The 24,529-nt window shown below is 38.1% G+C and overlaps 1 protein-coding gene across 5 annotated transcripts in view; it reads right to left on the bottom strand.

Moving 5' to 3' along the window:
• Positions 1–24,529, bottom strand: part of CEP135 (centrosomal protein 135) — a 105,021-nt gene that overhangs the window by 51,916 nt on the left and 28,576 nt on the right. For all 5 annotated transcript variants that reach the window (XM_055294603.2, XM_063610401.1, XM_055294601.2 and 2 more), the window contains 6 exons: positions 22,992–23,130; positions 19,430–19,653; positions 13,948–14,100; positions 12,852–13,004; positions 8,221–8,298; positions 1,533–1,684 (listed from right to left, as the gene is read on the bottom strand). In XM_055294603.2, the coding sequence (XP_055150578.2) occupies positions 1,533–1,684; positions 8,221–8,298; positions 12,852–13,004; positions 13,948–14,100; positions 19,430–19,653; positions 22,992–23,130 (899 nt within the window). The remainder of the gene's footprint in view (positions 1–1,532; positions 1,685–8,220; positions 8,299–12,851; positions 13,005–13,947; positions 14,101–19,429; positions 19,654–22,991; positions 23,131–24,529) is intronic.

The raw sequence follows: 24,529 nt of genomic DNA on the forward strand, positions 1-24,529 counted from the left end.
ATGTTATCTGTACTTTAGAGCTGAATCCAGACATGAGCCAGAGGAGATACTGGTCCATTCAGCTCTCCTCTTACAGAAAAAAGCAAAGAAAAAAGCAGTATCTACTTTAGTTCTTCCTGAGGTCTAACCTATGAAAACTATCGTCAGAGAAGCAAAAGAGCAAAACTGGAGATGCTCTTTATGAATCGCTAATATAGTATTCCTTAATTAACTAGACACACCCAGTTCTTGGTCTTATTTCATTAAGTCATTAGATAATCAGAGAACCCTTATGAACTACAGTCTCAGACTTCTCCTAATTCCTTTGATTCTCATATTTGCTCTGTTTACTATATACTTTTGTGATTCCTAGTTTTTTGTATATTGGAACTATGTCTTTTTTCTCATCATTTATTTTTGTTCTTTGGAGTTCTTCTGGGTGACTTTCATGAGTTTGTTTTTTCTATTTCACCAACTCAGTTTTCTGCAATATCCAATGCCATTCACTAACTTTTCAGTTTTAATTTGTTAAATCTTTTTTTTAAAGTGTCATTACTATAATCCTTTCTGATCTCAAGTTGTCACTATTTCATGACTAAATGTTTCACAGATGTAATGTCTTGCTGACATGTGAAAATCTTTTCCTGATTCTGACTGCCAATGTAATTTAGAGAGAGGTGTTTCCTCAGATTCTTCAGAGTGGTCCCCTTTTTCCGACCTTCAGTATCTTTTTACTTATTGCAGCTACCCTGACCAGAAAAAAAGCTTTGTTTGCCTTTTGTTTCCTTGAGTCTTCTGTATTCTAAATTAATTAATGACTAACCAACAACCCAATATGCTAAGGTAAATGTTCTACTTATCGTATTTCTCAGCCCCATAGTAGTCATCTAAACCTTTTGATTTTATGTAAAAAGTGTTTCTTAAATTTGGTCTCTGTTCTCTAAGTTCATTACCACCACTTCAGTCCAGATCCTCGGTCTCCTTTTTTTGCCATCAATCTCTAAGACTTGAAATCCATGTTCCATATTTCCACCAAAGTTAGCTTCCTAAAAGGAATACTATTCATACGTCTTACCTCCCTACTTAAAAACTTCTGTTTCTAAGTCAGAAAGGGTTAAAAATAGGAGATACATTCTTTGACTTTACGTTTCACTGAAAGAGGCAAGAAAGAGAAAGAAAATGGCATAGGTAGTAAACAATTCTGTAATTTTCAGTAATCTCACACTATGAAATACAAATGATCTGAAGTACTTAAGAGGATTTCAAAAGGAAGAAGGTTGAAAAACTTTGCCTGCAATCATATTAATCTGTGAAATTTCTTTTAAAAAACACAGATACCCAAAACCTACCCCAGTAGATTCTCATTGAATTAGAACCTCCCAAAATCAGCCCCTTAAATTCATACTTTTCAAAAGCTCCCAGGTGAGTCTACTGCAAAGCCAACTTCTAAAACTACTGCACAAAGGCCCAGTCCAAAATGCCATGGTTATAAACTTTATGTAACCACAAACACTTTCCCAGAAATGAAATTAGAAAATTTTGAATAAACTTACCTAAGTGAGTTCACCTCTGTTTTCTGATGAGATGAGTCACCAGCCACATGGCTAAATTTTTGAGCTTGGACTTTTAATTTGTTCTCTAACGACTCTATTGTTTCTTTCATTATTAACACTTTAGACTTTAATTCATATTTTTCGCTTTCAAGCTATAATTTAAATTAAAAAAATAGGTATATATCTTAATGTTAATGATATTTTTCTTAGGCACTCTTTAATAATATTTCTGGAAGAAAACTAAGAAAATAGATTTATTTTTAAAAAAACTTTAGAAGTCATGTGTACAGTTTAGGTTCTAGGAGTCAGAATGGATGTAAAATTTCTCTCTCCTCACTACCATTAAAGATACAAACAAAATATAAAAAGCACGAAGAGAAAAGAACGTATCTATAACAACAATGAAACAGGAAGGAAACCACTGGCAGAGTGAAAATTTTGGGGAATTTCTAAAACACAGTAAGTAAATAGGACTGAATTGAGGGGAAAAAAACACAGCACAAAACATTGTAACCCAAACACAAAGTGGGCAAGATCTATGTGAAGAAACAGTACAGTTTTCCTGAAGAGTACAGAACATAACCTGACATAATGTAAAGGCACACAATGTTTCTTGATGGGAGCACAATATTGTAAACATACTAAAATTTCCTCAAATAATAGTAAATTCAATGGAATTCCAATACAATTCTAACACATCCTATTTTTAAAAACGGGGATGGCTTAAATTTGATTCTAAATTCATTTACCAAAAGAAAAAAACAGGAAAAATTTTTGGAAAAAATACAAGTATACTTGCTTTATGAGATATCAAAACAAACTATAAAGTTATTATATGGGAGGCCGAGGTGGGCGGATCATGAAGTCAAGAGGTGGAGACCATCCTGGCTAGCACGGTGAAACCCCATCTCTACGAAAAAATACAAAAAATTAGCTGGGCATAGTGGCACATGCCTGTAGTCCTAGGTACTTGAGAGGCCGAGGCAGGAGAATCGCTTGAACCCTGGTGGCAGAGGTTGCAGTGAGCCGAGATCGCGCCACTGTACTCCTGCCTGGGTGACAGAGCGAGACTCTGTCTCAAAAAAAAAAAGTTATTATAATTAGAACAGTGAAGATTTCACATACAAATGCCCAAGCAAATTTATGAAAGTGAAAACAGTGAAAAATATCATGTACAGATGTAAATTTAGAAAAGACAGCATTTTTGGGAAGTAGGAAAAGGATAAACTTAAAAAGTAAGAGTAGGGGGCTGGATGTGGTGGCTCACACCTTCAATCCTAGTACTTTGAAGGCCAATGCAAGAGGACCACTTGAGGCCAGGAGGATTGCTTGAGGCCAGGAGCTCGAGACCAGCCTGGGAAACATAGTGAGACCCTGTCTCTACAATAAAATTTTTTAAAAAAATTAGCCGGGCATGATGGTATACCTGTAGTCCTAGCTACTAGGGAGGCTGAAGACGTGGGAGAATCGCTTGAGCCCAGGAGTTGGAGGAGGCAGTGAGCTATGATCATACAACAGCACTCCGGCCTGGGCAACAGAGCAAGACTGTCTCTTTAAAATAAATAAGTGTAGGGACAAACAATCACTGGAAAAACAACTTAGCTGGATTTCTTCTTTATTTTACATATAAAAATAAATTCTAGATGGGAAAATGACCTACATTTAAATTTTAAAACCAATAAATATTAGTAATAAATGTAAGTCTTCCAGTTAAAACTGTGGACTGACCACACATATTTTATCTCCCCTCCCTCTGAAAGCATTGCTAAAATGACAGTAAAGGAGTAAGAATACACAGCTCTAGAAGCGAGGTTTTTAGAAGAAAAAACTGAAACTGATGTTTGTATATTCAAAACATATTTAAAGGCCTAAGTCAGAGATACTGGAACTCTTGACAAAAATTGGCAATAGGTTTAATGAAAACCAGGTAACAAAAAGCAAAGCAAACCAAAACAAAGTCAATTACTAACAAAAGGAAAAAAATTTACAAGAAAAAAGGCAGTTTTGCCGGCGCTAGGATCAGTCACCACTACTCCATCACAGCACAAAAGCAGCCACAGACAATATGTAAATAAATGAGCAAAACCATGCTGCAAAAACAGACTGGAGGCTGCATTTGCCCTGGGGATCATATTTTGCTGAGCTCCATCATATCTGGTACATATCTAGAAAGGGAATTGTTGGCTCATAGGGTATGCCTTTGCTAGGTAATACCAACTTTTTTGGAACAGATAGGAAGTTTGCACTCCCAGGAGCTATACATATTTGCTAATACATGTTACAACTTGTTAATTTCTAATGCCTTGATGTAAAATGATTTTACTGTTTTAATTTACATTTCCCCCATTATTGAGGTAGAATATCTTTTATGTTTATTAGCCATTTGTAATTTCTTCCTCCATAAAGAGTTTATTCACATCTTCTGTTGAGGCTTTTTCAGGGGAGGGGGATTAAATGTGTAGCAAATTGTTCTATCAGGGGCTTGTCTTTTCGATTTATAGTTAAGTAGATAAAGTTTTTTTTTTTTGTCAATGTGGTCCTATTTATCAGTGTTTTCCTTTAAGGAATAAACTTATTTGTGTTTGTGTCTTCTTTAGGGGCACACATTCTGGCACCAGACACCTGCTGGCTGTGTCATCTTAGGCAATTTCCCCTCTGCCTCAGTTTCCTTATTTGTGAAATGAGGACAATATTAGCATTTACTTTATATGACTGTTATGAAAATTAAAATTGGGTATAAAATGTTGAGAAAAGTATCTGAAACATAGTGAATGCTATATAAATGACTGATATTATTATTTCTCCAAGGTCAAAAAGATCTCCTGCACTTCTTTTAAAAATGTAGTAATATCTTGAACATTCAAGGCTGTAAGTAACCTTTAACTGATTTTTGGGTATGGCATATTTTGGTTAGGATCCAATTTTTTCCTTTTAAAATATGAACAGCCAATAATCTGAGAAACCATTAGTGAATAATCATTCCTTTTCCCATTGATCTGAGTTACTTCACAGATCAAATTCTTACATTTGTGGGTTTGTTCTCTGCTGGGTTTGATCAGTCTCTCTCAAACCCTGTTGTTTTATTATGTCTTCTTCTTTTTTTTTTTTTTTTTTTTTTTTTTTGAGACGGAGTCTTGCTCTGTCTCCCAGGCTGGAGTGCAGTGGCGTGATCTCGGCTCACTGCAAGCTCGGCATCCCAGGTTCATGCCATTCTCCTGCCTCAGCCTCCCGAGTAGCTGGGACTACAGGCGCCCGCCACAATGCCCGGCTAATTTTTGTATTTTTTTTTTTTAGTAGAGACAGGCTTTCACTGTGTTAGCCAGGATGGTCTCGATCTCCTGACCTCGTGATCCGCCCGCCTCGGCCACCCAAAGTGCTGGGATTACAGGCGTGAGCCACCACGCCCGGCCTTTTTTTTTTTCTGAGACGGAGTCTTGCTCTGTCACCCAGGCTGAAGTGCAGTGGCATGATCTCAGTTCACTGCAACCTACCTCCTGGGTTCAAGTGATTCTCCTGCCTCTGCCTCCCAAGTAGCTGGGACTACAGGCGTGTGCCACCTCACCTGGCAAATTTTCCTATCTTTAGTAGAGATGGAGTTTCACTATGTTGGCCAGGCTGGTCTTGAACTCCTAACCTCAAGTGATCCTCCCGCTTCAGGCTCCCAAAGAGCTAGGATTACAAGCGTGAGCCATCATGCCCAGCCTATTACGTATTACTATGACTGAAGGCTTCACATCTGGGAGGGCAAGTCTAGCACCATGTTCTTCTTTAAAACTTCTATGTGATTCTTGGCTTTTTGCTCCCAAGTAAATTTTAAGATCTATTGTCAATTCTTCCCCTTCATCCCCCCACACAATCTTATTGGGATTTCAACTACAGCTACCTCAACTCTATAGATCAAGTTGGGGAAAATTTATGTTATTTTTATAACCTTTTTTATAAACCTGATATAATCCTCCACTTATTTAGGCTTTCTTTAATGACTTTCAATATGGTTGCATAATGTTTCCTATAAAGATTCTGTAAATTTATCCACAGGTAAACTGTATTATTCATGACTACTAAAATTGTATGCATTTTCTATTTATCTTGCTTGGGATTTGTCATGCTTTCGGAATTCATTTTGAATCGGGGGTTTCCTGTGTTTTCATATCTAGAAAATCATCAATCATTATCTCTTCAAATACTGTCTCTCCCACACTCTATTATGTCCTCCTTGAGTTCTAACTAAATATTAGTCTGAATATTAGATCTTCTCAGGCTCTTCTCCAACATTTTAACTTTTAAAATATTTTCTTATTTATTTCTTTCCAATGACTTCTAGTACTTTCTTCAGATACATTTTCCAGTAATTAATATTACTGCTTTTAGCTTCTGGTCAAGCTGGAGTGATAGGGACCAGATTTACTCTTCTGCCTGAAATAACTAAAAAGTTGGATGATATATGAAACAATTGTTTTCAGGACAATAGGCATCAGGCAATGATGACCAGTGACCTGAGAGACAGGAAACAAATGTGATGAGCTTTACATTTGCTCCAGCTTACTGCCTGGAGAATTTCCAGACTGTGACACAGGGAAAGGAACCGATATGGAACCCAGTGGTCTGCCCCAAGTTCAGAAGACAGGCATGAGAGTCAAAGAAGGCCAAGGCAGCTAAAGTTTGCAGGACAGGTATTAGAGGAGAGGTGCAAAGAGTGAGAGCTCCACAGATCTATAAAGGGTACCCTTCAAGTTTTCAGCTGAGTAGAGCTCAGCACAGAGTAAACTACCCAAGGCCAGAGAAAGAACCATGAACAAATTAGAGGGAACAATACTCAGAGCTCATGCAGGGCCAGGAAAAGTTTCTGTGCCCATCAGTCATTTGAAAACCTCATAATTCATAGGACAACAGGTAGTGTACTCAAAAGGGTTTTACCTCAGTAGTGAAACAAAATTAGTCCAAGACTAAACGCTACTTTGATCCCACCTAACAAAGCTTAACGGCAAGACTGAAAAGGATCAGGCTACTTCCATATAATTTAACTGCATCCCAGAACAAACCTCAATAATATTTCATAGTAATACAAACTATCTAGCAACCAAGAAGGTATGATTCACAATGTCTGGCATCCAATCTAAAATTAAATTACCAGGCACACAAAGATACAGGAAAATATAATCTATGATGAGATGACACTTCAACCAACTCAGATGACAGAATTAGAAGGCAAATAAATTAAAACAGTGAAGGCATAGTAATAGAAGCCAGCCAAAACAAAACACATCAAAGGTTGACAAACTATTGGGTACTATGTTCACTCCCTGGGTGATGGGATCAACTGTACCCCAAATCTCAGCATCACACAGTATACCCATATAAAAAACTGTACGTGTACCCCTGAATCTAAAATAAAAGTTGAAATTATAAAAACAAAAACATACCAAATTGTTAAAAATCCTATCTCCAGAGAGAGTAATAAAGAATAGAAGTGAATTTCTCTTTTTACTCTACATCTGTATAATTTTTTTTTCTTTTTTTGGAAACAGGATCTTGCTCTGTCACCCAGACTGGAGTGCAGTGGTGTGATCACAGCTCACTGCAGCCTTCAGCTCCCGGGTTCCAGTGATCCTCTTACTTCAGCCTCCCAAGTAGCTGGGACCACAGGTGCATGCCACCATGCCTGGCCAATCTGTAAATTTTTTGTAGAGATGGAGTATCACTATCTTACCCAGGCTGGTCTCAAAAATCCTGGGCTCAACCGATCCACCTGCCTCACCTTGACCTCCCAAAGTGCTGGGATTATAGGCATGAGCCACTATGCCTGGCCTATGTGATTTTTTTATAACAGCAAAATAGAAATAATCATAGCTAATACCTACTAAGAGCTTACAGTATGCCGGACACACTTCTAAGTTCTTTATATGTACTAACTCATTTAATTTTCACAAAAGCCCTAAGGAGTAAGTACTACCACTATTCTTATTTTACGAATAAAGAAATCAGGGAACAGAAAGGTCAAGCAACTTGCCTGCAGGTAAAAGGAGGTAAAGATGGATCTGAACCCAAGTAATCAGCCTTCAGAGTACACACTCCTAACTGCTGTTATACAGCTTTTCTAGTATACTATTTTGTGATTTTTTTTAGGAGTTGTAGTCTTGCTCTGTTGCCCAGGCTGGAGTGCAGTGGTGTCATCATGGCTCACTGCAGCCTCTAACTCTTGGGGTCCAGTGATCCTCCCACCTCAGCCTCCCAAGCAGCTGGGACTACAGGTGTGCACCACCATGCCCAGCTATTGTAATTGTAAAAAAACAGTGTATTAGGCCGGGCATGGTGTCTCATGCTGTAATCCCAGCACTTTGGGAGGCCAAGGTGGGCAGATCACAATGTCAGGTCAGGAGTTTGAGACCAGCCTGGCTAACATGGTGAAACCCCATCTCTACTAAAAATACAAAAAAAATTAGCCAGGCATGGTGGCACGTAACTGTAGTCACAGCTACTCAGGAGGCTGAGGCAGGAGAATCGCTTGAAGCCGGAGATGGAGGCTGCAGTGAGCTGAGATTGTGCCACTGCACTCCAACCGGGGCAACAGAGCGAGACTCCATCTCAAAAAATAAATAAAAATTAAATTTAAAAAGTGTATTAAAACTGTAATTGACATAGTTATTTATATAACACAAGATACCCCAAATCCAGTTTGATACATTACCTGATGATTAACACATGTCAAGTGTTCAATAGTTTTCTCTAATTCTGATTTTCCAAAAAGATTCATTTCTTCAATATGCTGAAAAAGAATGTTAAAGAAAATGTTCATTTATATCAGATAACAAAACAAAATCACCACAGTAAGCAATGTAAGTCTACAGTTCTATTATATTGTTATTTGTCCTTTCATAAAACACAGAAATGTTTTAGAAAGAAAATCATGGGACATTTTACAAAAATGATGTTTTTGGTTTAAAAAAGGCATAATAGGTTCTCATCTTTTACATTCTCTACCTCCATGTGTGTTTGTAGTAGAAGACACAGATAAGTAAGGATTCATTTATAAAGATTTATACAGATTAATCCATAATAGCACAACTATAAAAGGACAAAACCAGCAGGTTAAATAAAAAGCTCAGGAGTATGCCCTCACAAGAGGAGATGTAAGCGAAACAAAATGCAAAGGAAGACAAGATCAGAAAGATACAGGAAACACAATACTACAAGGCAATGCAAGAGATGCGAGTTTCAATAAGGGGCTGGTCAACAGTATAAACACAGGGACTATTTTTCTAGTTACATTACTTTATCCAACTTATTGCTGCTAAGTCTAGGATAAGCAATATAACTTGGTGTTCACTGAGAGTTTTTCTAGCATGGATTCATATTTCCATCCTTGTTATTCATTAAAAAAGAAACAGACACATCTGACGTTCGGATTATACATTTAGTTGAAAGGGTCACTGTATTGTATGTGTTTATTTAATCACTCAACTAGTATTGAGTACATACTCTATACCAAGCACCAAGCAAGGTATCAAGAATATCGTAGTGAGTAAAGTGAGTATAGTAGTGACATCATAGCTACTGTAGCTTAGTAGAAAAGACAAAATCTAAATAAGAGCTCAAAATAAAATCCATGAATATTCTGCTAGGAAAAGGAACTTTATGCCAAAATATCAAAAGGGAATCTAGATTCTAGGGTTCATTTCCCATCAAAAGACATGATGTTTGGCCTGGACTTAAAGGATAAATAGGAATTAGCTAGACAAGAAGAGTGGAAGATGTGAAGGAATCTTTCTATTTTTTTTTTTTTGAGATGGAGTCTCGCTCTGTCGCCCAGGCTGCAGTGCAGTGGCGCAATCTCGGCTCACTGCAAGCTCCGCTTCCCGGGTTCACGCCATTCTCCTGCCTCAGCCTCTCCGAGTAGCTGGGACTACAGGCGCCCGCCACCACGCCTGGCTAATTTTTTATATTTTTAGTAGAGACGGGGTTTCACCGTGGTCTCGATCTCCTGACCTCGTGATCTGCCCGCCTCGGCCTCCCAAAGTGCTGGGATTACAAGCGTGAGCCACCGCGCCCCGCCAGGAATCTTTCAGTAGTCTATGTAGAAGGCTGGTGGCAAGAAAAAGTCCATTAAGCCTGGAGTCTTGTGAACAGGGGAGATGAGTTTAGGGGAAAGAGGCTAGACCTTGAGGTAGGCAAAGGCCAATACCTGAAGTCCTCGAAAACAGTTAATGAATTTTAAATAGGAAGTGATATAATCAGATTTATATCTCTGAAAGATAACTCTGACTTCAGTGTGAAATATCGATTTAAGAGAGGTAAGACTAGTACAGGGGCCAATAATACAGTAATGCAGGTGAGGGAGAACAATGACCAGAACAGGATGATAGCAGGGGAACAGAAAGAAGTAAACATATTCAAAAGAAAGTAATGTGAGCTCAGAAGCCAGATTCCCTGTAACTCATAGCTGGATGACCTTGGGCAAGTTATTTAAACTCACTGTAACTCAGAGACCTCATCTGCAAGCAGTAGCTATTTAAAAAGGCTATTATAGGTCAACCATGGTGGCTCATGCCTATAATTCTAGCACTTTGGGAGGCCAGGGCGGACCCCATCTGAGGTCAGGGGTTTGAGACTAGCTGGCCAATATGATGAATTCCTGTCTCTACTAAATCACTTGAACCTGAGAGGCGGAGGTTGCAGTGAACAGGACTCCCCCTCAAAAAAAAAAAAAAAAAAAAAGAAAAAAAAGGCTATTGTGAAGATTTGAAGATTTACTGAGACAACCCATGTAAAAAGCACTTAATAGAACAGAGCCTCTCACATGGGAAGGGCTTAACACATGTTAAATATTTTTCAAGAGATAGCACTGATAGGACTTGGTGATTGAGAGATATGAGCTTTCAGGGAGATCTTAGTGATGGATGATGCTTAGATTTGACAACTGGTTAGATAGTGGAATAATGGGAAACTGGAAAAGGTTTAAGGATTGAGATTAGTTATACTTTTAAGTAAAAGATCTGTTGTAAACTCACAAAATCCTGCCTCCTACAACCCAGAAGGATTCTGGTAATACGAATGTTGCTTTTTCCAAGTTTTCAGTACTACTGCATTTAAAAAATCCTATTTTTACATTCTTTGGTCATTTCAAAAGATATGGAAAAGGATAAGTCAGTAGCTTGTGCTAAAAGCTGCCATACTGCACAGAAGTTTCCCATTTGGCAATTTTAACACTTATTTTTATAAGAAAACACTTTCTGGAAAGCAGTATTCCAAAAGATTCCAATTAAAAGTATTCTTAAACTGTTATATTTAGGGTGAAACTTTAACTGAACATTGTGACATAAAGACTATGCTTATAATGTTTAAATGTTTTTATTTCTAATTTTAGCTGCTACTTTCAAAGCATTAATTCAATAATACCAATTGCAAGTAAACTATGGACTCCATAATATTAGGATTTAGTACTTATAATGTGCTAATCATTGTTAAGTGCTTTATATGTATAAATATACTTATATTTTTGGAGATTATAAAAGAAACTATAAAGTACTGATCCTAGATATGGCACCAAATGTACAAGCAACAAAAGAAAAAAATAGATAAACTGGACTTCATCCAAATTAAAAAATTTTGTTTTTCAAAGACATCACTGAGAAAGTGAAAAAATGACGCATGGAATGGGGGAAAGTATTTGCAAATCACATATCTAATAAGGGGCTGTATCTAGAATATATAAAGAACTCTTACAACTTAATAATGAGACAACCCAGTTTAAAAATCGGCAAATCTGAACAGACGTTTTCTCTAAAAAAGGATATAAAAATGGCCAATAAGAATATGAAAAGATGCTCAACCTCATTAGCCCCAAGGCAATGCAAATCAAAGCCACAATGGAGACACTTCACACCCACCAGAATGACTATAATACAAAAGGCAGATAGTACCAAGTAATGGTGAGAGTGTGGAAAAATTAGAACTTGTATTCACTACTGGTGGGAATAAAAACAGCTTGGCTTCAATGGTTAAAGATAGACTTACCATATGACCAGCAATATACCCAAGAGAGATGAAAATATATATCCAGACAAAAAGTTGTATACAAGTTCCTAGCAACATTATGGATGAATCTTGAAAACATTATGCTAATGAGAGAAGTCAGACATTTAAAAATCACATATCGAGTGATTCAATTTATATGAAATATCCAGAGTAGGAAGATCTATACAGACACAGGTGGCTGCCTGTGGCTAAGAGGGGATGGGAGAAATGGGGAGTGACGCTAATGTGCTTCAGAGTTTCTTTTTGTGGTGATGAAAATGCTCTAAAATTGACTGTGTGATGTTTACACAAGTCTATGAATATACAGATAGTCCCTGGTTTACATTTTTGACTTTGTTATGGGTTTATCAGGAGGTAACCCCAATATAAGTTGAGAAGCATGTGGACTTAACAATGGCTTAAATTTTTCAATGTAAGACTTTACAATGGGTTTACTGGGGTATTAAATGCATTTTTTCCGACTTACATTTTTTACTTACAATGGGTTTATTGCAATGTAATCCCATTGTAAGTCAAAGAGCATCTGTGCTAAAACCAATGAAATGGTATACTTTAAGTAGGTGAATTGTATGGTATGTGAATATCTCCGTAAAGCTGTTACAAAAACAAACAAACAAAGATACTGTCTTCCCATATGAGAAACTTCCGATTAAGTTCAGGGATTGGCAAACTTTTTCTGTAAAAAAACAGTAAATATTTTAGGTTTCATGGGTCATACTACAAAAGAAGCTACAGATAAGCCGGGCTCGGTGGCTTGGGTCATACTACAAAACAAGCTACAGATAAGCCGGGCGCAGTGGCTCACACCTGTAATCCCAGCACTTTGGGAGGCCGAGGCAGGTGGATCACGAGTTCAGGAGATGGAGACCACGGTGAAACCCCGTCTCTACTAAAAATACAAAAAATTAGCCGGGTGCGGTGGCGGGCGCCTGTAGTCCCAGCTACTCAGGAGGCTGAGGCAGGAGAATGGCGTGAACCCAGGAGGCGGAGCTTGCGGTGAGTCGAGATTGCACCACTGCACTCCAGCCTGGGTGACAGTAAGACTCCGTCTCAAAAAAAAAAAAAAAAAAAAAAGAAGCTACAGATAATACACAAACAAATGAGCAAGGTAATCCAATAACATTTTATCAACAATAAAATATTCTTCTTAATCCATTCTGAGCTCACAGGCCATACATAAACAAAGTGGTCTGGATTTGGCTAATAGTAACTTCACAGGAAAATGCATACAAAGACCTCTTTTTCTCAACAAATTACCTTTCAAAAACATGTCAATCTTCTTACCTCTAATTTTTCTCTTAAAGCTTCCTTTTCTGCCATAATTCTTCTTAAGTCAGATAACGCAAGTTCTTTTTCCTTTTCCATAAGACTAACAATATTATGGGGTGCTGTGGTTTGGGCGGATTCCTTTCTTAGGGCAGATAATTCTTCCTGAGCCTTAAAGAATGAAAAGATACACATTAAAAAGGCACTTTTGTAAAAGATATAAATAAAAAATACTTTGGATATGTTTCCAGTTAAAAAAGGCATACTGAACACATGCTACCTTCACTCTCTTCGCAAATCCCAACAAAATGAGGGTAGAAGGATTAAAATAGTAAGAATAATAAAACGAAAAAGACAAGGGGATTGAGGGAGGCACCAGCCACAAAATGTTGGAAACTAGACAGCAGACAGACAAGCAGGAAGTAACTAGGCAGACCCAAGAAAGCTGAAATCTAAGCTAGCGATGGGGAAGGCCCAGAAGTGCATCAATTTACACTGCAGAAATTCCCCCAAAAAACTCATTAAGTGACTCTTTCAACTTGACCTTTAACTTGCATGCCTCCTCCCCTTCTTAAAATAGCAGTAGGATTTCATGGGAGATGGGTATGTGAACAAATTTAGGTGACAGACACCATGCTTTGCTCAGACTTACCTTGCCCTCTAACAACTGAGGCTTTGTTAATGGGGCCAAGCCGAATACCAATTCCCTCTTCCTAGAGTACAGTATTTAGAGACTAAGTCCTAAATAGCCAATATATCCAAATAGTGGGTGCTACCCGCTGTTTTGATAGACATTTCCCCACATGTCTGAATTCCAAGCATAAATTTGGCTCAGAGCAGGCTGAGACCTGCTCCAGGTAGTTTTAGAAAAAGGAGACTATCTCTAACTGATCTGACACAGATAGGCTAGAAAAGGGAAAGAATAAATATAAAAAAATAAGAGAAATTTGTGCTTTAGAAACAGAATGATAGCAGAAACTACTACTGCTAATTTTAATTGTGAAGACATATCACAGGTCCATATATTATAGTAATGTGAAAGGATATATACAGGCTCCACTATAGTTAACTGGTTCTATACAATCTGTTGGCTTAATTATAATACATTTCTTACTTCATTATATAAGACACTTAGTTTATCTCTTTCTGTTGTCAATAATTTAACATTGGACTGTATATCCTCCATATATTTTTCAAATCTTTCTAGCATATGCTGAAGTTCATCTCTTTCTCTTGTGATCTGATGAATTTCTGAATTGTAATCACCCTGAAACATAATTAAAAAACAAAATATAATATCACCACATGGTTGTCACAAGGATACTGATGATGAGATTGACTGAAAGATGCTACCAGACAAAAAGAACACAAGTGCCTTTAATGTAATTAAGGAACACAGTTTTAAAAATCTATGATGAGAGCATTGGCAGTACCAGGGCAAATTTCCTGGCCTTCAAGTTCCCAGAAGAGACTTAGCTGTCAATGATGTGACTTGATCAGATCCCATGAGATGTTTCAACTTTTATTCTCCCAAAGTTGTTCATACTAGTGGTACTTGAAGTGTAATCCCCAGACCAGAAGCATTAGCAGTATCTAAAAGCTTGTCAGACATGCAAATTTTGGAGTTTGAAGCCCAACCCAGACCTACTCAGTCAAGAAACTTCGGGGTAGGGCCAAGTAACTGTATTTTATCAAGCCCTCTAAGTGATTCTGATGCCTGGTAATTTTTTAGAGCCACTAGTTAGTTTATCTTCTCCAGAGAAGGGGCCAGCAGGGTACTTGTGTGCCTGCTCACCCAGTACAGGTAACTGTAACAGCCTAGCACATTCCTCAGTGTTTTCTATGATTGAATCTAAGATCAATACGCCAGGCATACCAACCCCCAACTGTCTCAGCTTCAGACCTACAGGAGGTCTTTTTATACAGTCAAATGAATGCAAATATTTCTACCAGGCAGTATATATTAAGAATATTCACTGAATAAGCAACTACTTCCAACATTTTTACAATTCAGTACAATTTAAAAGATGCCTATAATTTAGTACAATTCAAAAGATTCAAGAGGCCGGGCGCGGTGGCTCATGCCTGTAATCCCAGCACTTTGGGAGGCCGAGGCAGGCGGATCACGAGGTCACGAGATCGAGACCATCCTGGCTAACACGGTGAAATCTCGTCTCTACTAAAAATACAAAAAATTAGCTGGGCATGGTGGCGGGCGCCTGTAGTCCCAGCTAGTCGGGAGGCTGAGGCAGGAGAATGGCGTGAACCTGGGAGGCGGAGCTTGCAGTGAGCCGAGATCGCGCCGCTGCACTCTGGCCTGGGAGAAAGAGCAAGACTCCGTCTCAAAAAAAAAAAAAAAAAAAAAGATTCACTGTCTTCATCACTATGGTAGAAAATAAAGATGAGAGCACTCTGATTCTCCCCATGCACATGTAAATAAATTTGTATGCCTTTTCCTATTAAAAAAAGAAAAATAATAAATGTAGACTTGGGATCTATGGTATCTTAATGTTACGAGTACTTAAATGCAGAAGTGCCAAGAAGGGATAAGTTGATAACATGATACACTGAAAAGAGTCCTGTTCTATATTATGTAACATCTGTTATGCCAATACCACATACAATGTAGATTTGGTAAATGATAGATATCTGTGAGGTACCTCTCACCTGCACTTGGAAATAATTAATCTCTTGGTTAAATAAGCAAAACCAAGGCATGATGGATGGGATTAGTTATCCAAACTCTTTAAAGGACAAGATGTTTTATAGTACAAAAGCAGATTAGTGTTTTGGGACTTAACCAATGTAACTATAACAGAAGCTATGTAATCTAACCATAACTAAATTTAAAAAGTCTGGGCCAGGTGTAGTGGTTCACGTTTGTAATCCTAGCACTCTGGGAGGCCAAGGCAGGAGGACTGCTTGAGGCCAGGAGTTCATGACCAGCCCGGGCAAAAGAGCAAGACCCTGCCTCTGCAAAAAATTTAAAAATTAGCCAGGCATAGTGGTGCACACTTGTAGTCCTAGCTACTTGGGAGGCTGAGGGAAGAGGATTACTTCAGCCCAGGAGTTCAAGGTTACAGTGAGCTATGATCGCACTACTGCACTCCAGCCTGAGGGACAGAGTGAGACTTTCTCTCAAAGAAAAACAAAATAATCTTCCAGAAAGAGGCAGTCTGTACAGATTCTAGAAAAGGAGAGCTCAATAAATAAAGATTTGACAATCTATTTTTATTACTGTTTAGGTGTCAGCTTAAATGTCACTTTCTCCAAGGAATTATTTCAGATTCTTTAATCTAATTTAGATCTCCTTCTATATACTCTTAAAGTATTTTGAATATTTTCTGTACTTTCTTCATAAACACACTATAAATGAGGTTGTAAGGTTATTTACACGATTGTGCATTTAATGTGTATCTGTACTACTAAAATTTAAGCTCTATGAGGGCCACAGTAGGAACCTGGTCTTTTTCATTACATCTTCAGTGTCTAGTATGGTACCCAGTAAAACATGAGTTCCCTGAACATTCACGGACTGACTTTCCTAAGCAGAAACTCTACTCTTGTTTAAATATATCTGTTGTACATATTTGTTAGTGTTAATGTATAATTGTGAATAACGCCCTTTCACTACTCCATTGTCCCCTAAACACACACATGCACATGCACACACATGCGCAATGCTGAAGGCTGTAAGGGCAGGAACTGTCTTCTTCATCTCTGTATTCTATGCCTCATTCAGAGCAGGCACTCAGTATTTATTTTCTGAACTGACCGTAGCTTTCTACCATAACTGATGTGCTTTGAACCAGCAAATAATAAGGAAATAAACCATTCACCGGTAACTAGATGTTACACTGGGTCCTTACACAAATTATTTCATGATCAAAGGGCATAAAGTTTCGGTTAGACTGAGGAATGTTTTAATGAGCTATTGTGTTGCATGGTGACCATGGTATACTTCAAAATTGCTAAAAGAATAGATTTTTAACATTCTCACTACAAAAAAATAGTAAGTTGGTGAGGAAACAAACATGTTAATTGGTTTGACTGTATCTTTCTATAATGTATACACAGATCCAAACATCCAACTATACTCTATAAATATACATATTATTTGTCAATTAAAAATAAAACCAACAAATTAGCTCATTTAATCTTCACAAGAAGTTGTAGTCACTTTCCCCACTCTGCAAATGAGGAGAACAGGGTTCCATGAAGTTAGGTAACTTCTCCAACATCATAAAGCCAGTTTGTGGAGCTGGAACTTGTGTTAGGCTCCAATTGCAAAGCACTTCTGCCTACACCATACTCAAAACTCACAGTGGGAACCAGGGTGAATACAAGGTGAGGGGGACAGTACCCACCCTACACAGGGAATAGAGATTGATATTAAAAAGTGTCCATTTTTTTCTGAGTTATTACAATCCCAACACTGTGCCTAACAGTCTGCCATAAAGCAGGGGTTGAAAACACAGCTAGTACCAAATCCAGCTGTGGAACGATCTTTGTTGTTTACCAACAGGTGTTCCTGAACATGTTTAAAATAGCTAATTTTAGGGCGGCCACCATGGCTCACGTCTGTAATCCCAGCACTTTGGGAGGCCAAGGCAGGCAGATCACTTGAGATCAGATGTTTGAAACCAGCCTGGGCAACATGGCAAAACCCTATGTCTACAAAAAATACAAAAAAAAAAAAAAAAAATGGCCAGGTATGGTAGCACGTGCCTATAGTCCCAGCTACTCAGTAGGCTAAGGTGGGAAAATGGCTTGAGCCCAGTAGGCAAATGTTGCAGTGAGACAAGATCATGCCACTGCACTCCAGCCTGGGTGAGAGCCATATCCTGTCTCAATAAATAAAGTAAAATAAAATAGCTAATTTTAGGTGGGGAATGCACTTCCTAGTTCCCAGCACTCACAACTGTCTTATACCCCACCCATTTCATTCAGGTACTTACCTACTATCCTCTATCATGCCTGCACTTTATTATTGGGACTCTAAAATGCTCTGAACACCCTGGCTTTCTGAACTCTAGAAAATAAATTCTTTGTCTACGCCAGGTACCATTATAACTTCAAGAATGTAAATAAGTTGAAGGGGAGAAAAGTTTCACCTAATTTTACTAGTGCCTTACCAACATGTCTCACACACTTGTCTTTCAATTGTGAATCCAACACAGAGCAAATAGATCAAATATTTTGGTTAAAAGCTCTGAGATATTTATCTCCTTAGTATTTCAAACTTAATTAAACTGATCAATCATTTTGTGGGAGATTCCTCTATACAATAAAAATGATCAATTCAGTCACTTATTTTTCCTGAGTCCTAAGTATATACGGAACTTAAAAAAAACTCAGCAACACATAAATTATTAATAACTTGTACTGCATTTTCACACCAATTCATTCTTTTTTTTTTTTTTTTGTCACCCAGACTGGAATGCAGTGACAAGATCATGGCTCACTGCAGCCTCGAACTCCTGGGCTCAAGCAATCTCCTTGCCTCAGCCTTCCCAGTAGGTGGTACTAGAGGTGCGTGCCACTATGCTCAGCTAATTTTTTAATTTTTCTTTTGTAGAGATGGCATCTCACTGTGTTGACCAGACTGGTCTCGAACTCTTGGCCTCCAGTGATCCTCCCGCCTTGGCCTCCCAAAGTGCTGGAATTACAGGAGCCACCCCACCTGGCCTTATTCTTATAATAGATAACATAGTATAGTGCTTATACTGACAACTGTAAATCAAAATTCAGCCATTAGCCTATGAGGTTAAAAAATGAAGTCTAATCAGAAGACAAAACTGTTTGACAATGGACACAAGATCTTCAGGAAAAACGTGACAAAATTAGTAAATTCGGCCAAGTCTGAAATCAAATGTTTTGAGTTTTAATGAGCACTCCCCACTCCCAGATTTCCCCTAATTTTACCTAGTGTGTAGCTAAAAATAATTAAGACCTAAAATAGAGACATATGATTTTAATCTCTCATGAATCATGGTCAACTTTAAATAATACACACATTGGGAGATGCAATTAGAAAATGACATAGAGAGAACATCTGGATCATCAACTTACAAATACGGTTGTAGTGGACAAACAAAACAATCTCCCCAGCACTCACTTGCCATTTCTATCTATCTCCCATAGCACTGTTATAGAGAAGCTGCTTGGTCAGTAGAATGTGACACAACTTCCTAACTGGTCCAAGGCTGGAAATGACATGAAACCATGTTGCCTGCCATGCATACAAAGCCACTCTGCTATAAGAGAGAAAATGCAGCTGATACAGAAAGTAAATTCTAAAAAGAGATGGAATGTCCAACAATATGAGTCCTGGAAGCCGAGGTGCCACTACACTTCTACAACTCAGCTACTCAACCTTTCCTTTAATTTCCAGTCATCTATATGTTATAGTTTGTTCTTCAGTAATTTTCCTAATTAATGCAGTGTTCCTATAGTGCAGGGCATAAAAGAAAACAAAAATTAAAATCAGGATTTTTCAAAGCAAGTACAAATAAAGTTACATTTAATATAATAATAAACCAGAAAAATTTATTCATAAAGATACTTTCTGGCCTACTCTTATAAAGGGACATTACCTTTTCTGATGTTCTAAATATTGAACTTTTTTCACGTGTGCTATAACTTGTAGAGCAAGATCTTCGCTGTATTATATGTTGGAGTCTCTCTAGCTCTTTCTTATAATAATCTCGTTCTTCTTCTATACCTTTCAGAAACGTATCTAAACGAGAAGGTGACCTGTCTCGACGTTTTATTCCATGTTCTAGTCTCATCCTCTCAACTTCCAGAGTAAGTTGTCGTTCTGCAAATTAAAGTGGTTAACTCTTAAAATAATGTTGTATACGTAATGTTGATTAGTTAAGAAAATTATATCAATAACTTTTAGAATGAAAGCTACTAGAAATCATGAACTGTTCTACATAACACCTGTAAGTACCAAATCTATTGAAGAGGTAAATATTGAGAGGAAAGAAGGGAAAAAAAGCAAAAATTAAAAGTTTCAATAAAGTCCAATAGGTCCAAGTCCCCCTGCTTTTGTCTTATTATAAGATGGGTACTATGCAGTACTACAAAATGAAGCAATAAATTACCACATAGTACTTTCCCGGGACCTGAAAATGCACTAAAAGAAAATATATCTATAAACAATCATAACATGCACAAACTTAACATTAAGTTTGAATTTAATACAGTATACACATATACAAAGAGAGCAAAATAACTCAAATAAACATAATTATTAGCTTTTACCATAGAAATTGCCTCTTCATGAGTCAAAAGTAACCAAATACTGGCAATTTCATATAGTTGAACCTAATTTAATTTATGTTCATTACAACTCTGAGGCATGGAATGATTTTCCTGATATATTCTGATTTACTCTCATCTCTTCTTTCATTCATTCAACAGATATATATTAAGCATTTACTACATGCCCAGCACCAGCTAAGGATACAGTATAAAATGCATAGCCAAGGCTGAACAACTATTCTAATTGTAGTAGGATAAAAGCCACAAAAGGATAGTGTGCAATGCAAACTAGAGGATGAACTGGCAAATCTGCCCCAAGAAGGAATGACCGGAGAGGTAAGAACAAAGTAGGAGAGTGGGAAAGAATGGGCAACTGGGTTAAATGCAGTCAAATAAGCAAATGAATGAAAAGCAGCCACTGCATTTGGCATAACAGAGGTGAATGACTAACAAGAGCAGTTTTGTTGAAGAGATGGCAACAGAAGCCAACTGGAGTGGACTGAGGAGCTAAGGGGTAGTGGGTGATCAAGCAGAACAGCAAGTATGGATGACCTTTCAAGACGCTGATGCTATGAAGAGAAGAAACGAGTGGCTGCATAGGAATGGGTCAAAGTTTTTGTATTGGAATGGGTGAGAGTGAGCATGTTTGAATGCCAATGGGAAAAAACAGTACAAAGATTAAAACTACAGAGAGGAGATCATTAATTTGTAAGGTTTTTAAAATTAGAGAAGTTAGGGCCCAGAGAATAGATGGAGCCACCGGCCCTTCATAAGAGGGGCATTCCTGCATTGAACAGGAAGGAACAAGATGCACAGGTTTTTAATCTGAGGCCAGAAGACTGAGTGAATCCCTGCCATGGCTTCCCTTCCATTAGGAAAACTGGAGGTAGGATCATCCACTCAGAATGAAGGTGGGAAATGGGACTCACGGGTTTATTGACAGTGCAAAACATTTTAAATATCCCCCGTGGAGAATGGAAGATCAAACGCTAAGAGAAAAGTGTAAGATTTCCATACAGTGCTGAGCAGCCTGCTGAGGTTCAGGACCATCTAATTTACAGTGCTCTCAATGTGCCTGGTGCACACTCAAACAGCTGACCATGTGTAAAAGTGTAGAAGGTAAACTGTTTGGCTCATCCATGGCTGGGTATCTGGCAGGGGGATGCACCCAAAACACAGGGAAACAAGAGAGTCTGAGACAGCTGAAAGATTATGCTGAAATGATAGGCCACACATAGCTATCAAAGAAATATAAACTTTTTTTTTTTCAGACGGAGTTTCACTATTTTTGCCCAGGCTGGAGTACAATGGTGCGATCTCAGCTCACTGCAACCTCTGCCTCCGGGTTCAAGCGATTCTCCTGCCTCAGCCTCCTGAGTAGCTGGGATTACAGGCACCCACCACCACGCCCAGCTAATTTTTGTTTTTTTAGTAGAGATGGGGTTTCTCCATGTGAGTCAGGCTGGTCTTGAACTCCCGACCTCAGGTGATCCGCCTGCCTCAGCCTCCCGAAGTGCTGGGATTACAGGCGTGAGTCACCACACCCAGCCTATTTTAAACTTTTATACATGGTTCTAAGCACTTCAACATATTAACTCATTTAATTATCACAACAACCTTTCAGGGTAGGTGTCATCATTAGCCCCATAGATAGGGAACTGAGGCACACAGAGCTTAAGTAACATGCTCAAGTTACACGCTAATAAGTAGAGAGGAGTTCAAACAGATTATCCACATGGGCCTAGGATAGAGACTCTTCTTAATACAGTACACTGGCTTTCTTTCACTTCCTAAGACACACAGAGTTTGATGGCACCAAGCTTCTGCACGTGCCATTTCCTCTGCATAGAAAACTAGACCCCAGATCTTCATATTGCTGGTGTATTGCCATCGAGCACTTCATTCGATCTCTAGCACATCCTCCCATTCTAATTTAATACCTCTTATCAACTAAAATTAACTTCTTCATTTATGTGCCACTAGTTTGTCTCCCTAGCAAGAAAAAAGGCTCTGCAAGAGCAGGGCCCTTATGTATTTTGTTTGCCACTATATACCCTAGCACTCAAAAACAGGGCCTGGCACACACCCACACAGCAGGTGATTCATAAACATCAGTCAAATTAATGAATGAATAAATTCTTTTTCTTTTTTTGGAGATGGAATCTCATTCTGTCACCCAGCCTGGAGTGCAATGGCACGATTCAGGCTCACTGCAACCTCTACCTCCTGAGTTAAAACGATTCTCTTGCCTCAGCCTCCTGAGTAGCTGGGATTATAGGCGAGTGCCACCACGCCCAGTTAATTTTGTATTTTTAGTAGAGACGGGGTTTCACCATGTTAGCCAGGCTGATCTTGAACTCCCGACCTCAGGTGATCCGCCTGCCTCAGCCTCCCAAAGTGCTGGGATTACAGGCGTGAGCCACCGCGCCCAGCCGAATGAATTCTTATATGTTCCTTATGTCAAGTCATTTAGAACTGGTACCTGCAGAAAGTTAGCCTATTTCAATTTGTGTATGTGTGTATGCGTGTGTATTTTAAGATAACATAACTGCATTTCCTTGAAAACATTCTGTACTTCAATTTTCCACTATCAAAATAGCCTTCCCTTTAGTCTTACTTAATTCTATTATTAGGCTGTGTCAAAGAAGGACACATTTCTATTGCAAAATATTCAAGCAGGGCTCCCTGTATAAACTAGTCAAAACAAAAATTCTAAGGTCCTTGAAGGAGAGATTTCTACTGTATCTACAGTAACTACTATGGTTTCTGACTAATGGTAAGCACTGAACAAATATTTATTGAATGAATGAATGATTATCTACTAAGAAAAACAATACATCAAGAGGAAACCACAATCATTTTTTAAGCTATCAAAATTTGACATCTTACCTGTAACTGCAAAACTTTCAACTTTTTTGCTAAGTCTTTGCTTTTCTTGTTCAAGCTGATGAACAACAGTTTCTAGGTCTGATTTTACAAGGAGTTCATCACTCAGTCTCTCCTTTTCTTTCTGGCATAAGTTCAATTCCTGCAAATTTTAATACTATAATTAAGATTTCTAACAACTTTATAAAATATTATCGCACTTAAAATAGATTTTTATAAGCACATTTATATAACGGCAATTTACATATACGTGTGTATACATATACTTAATTAGTCAAATACAAGGTTTCAATTAAACTTAATTATTATTTGTGGCTGAAAACACAAATATCAACAATGCTTCTTTGTGGTTGGGAGAATTATTTTCTTCTAGTTAGTTTAGCATATTGTCTTATTTTTTTCTAAATGAATATACACTTATATGATTAAAAAATTTAAAGCTTTTTCATGTTTAAGAGAGCAGTAGTAAGATAAAGTCTTCTAAGATCACCACATACAGTGTATCTATAACTATACTGGTTATTCTCTCAGCCTCGTTTGCACAACAAGGATAGTAAGACCAGGACACTAAGGATTCACTGGCGAGGATGAATCTATGGTTATGAAGTACTTTCCATGGTATCCAACATGTCCACCATGGTAAATACTTAAAAAATGTTAGCTATCAATATTATCATTCTTATCTTAAAAATACATAGAATCTTGCATTACTAGAAAAAATAAGGTAAGAAAGTAACTACGGCAACATCTTACTGTCACTACTAAAACTTGGTCATAGTTCTGAGACAAGTATTATGAATCACATCTAACATTTAGTGCACATACAACTAGCAGTGAACAAACAGCAAAAATCCCTTGCTCTCATGCTTCCTTTTTAATTGACTTATGCCACCAGGACACTGCAGCTAGACTGTATAAAAAGTATACATAATGAAAGAACTTGGAAATTAGTATTTACCTTTGTTTCCAATCTTAGAGAAAACTCTTCCAATTCAACAGGTTATTTTTTTTAAAATCCTCAATCGTTTGGGTGACTATCTGGTTTCTACCTTATAAGCAACACACTCTTTCTGCTAGTTGCAGGCTATAGGACTATATGCTTTTTCTGTATGCTATATTTAGGCTTCTGTTGGGATGATTACTTCCTTTGTTATTTGAAGACTACAGAACAAGAAATGTGACTAGGAAAATGGTTTGTATTACCAAACAAAGCTATTAAAAGAGGACTGGGCTGGGCGCAGTGGCTCATGCCCGTAGTCCTAGCACTTTAGGAGGCTGGGGCAGGAGAATCACTTGAGTCCAGGAGTTTGAGACCATCCTGGGCAACATAGTAGGACCTCACTTCTACTAAAAAAATAAAAAATAAATTAAAAAAAAAGCTAGGCACAGTGGTGCATGCCTGTAGTCTTAACCACACAGAAAGCTGAGGTGGGAGGATCACTTGAGCACAGGGGTTCAAGGCTACAGTGAGCTATGATCATGCGATTGCACTCCAGCTTAGGTGATAAGGCAAGACCCTCTCTAAAAAATGAATAAATAAA

This window comes from Symphalangus syndactylus, chromosome 10, assembly GCF_028878055.3.
Source record: "Symphalangus syndactylus isolate Jambi chromosome 10, NHGRI_mSymSyn1-v2.1_pri, whole genome shotgun sequence".
NCBI classification, from domain to species: domain Eukaryota; kingdom Metazoa; phylum Chordata; class Mammalia; order Primates; family Hylobatidae; genus Symphalangus; species Symphalangus syndactylus.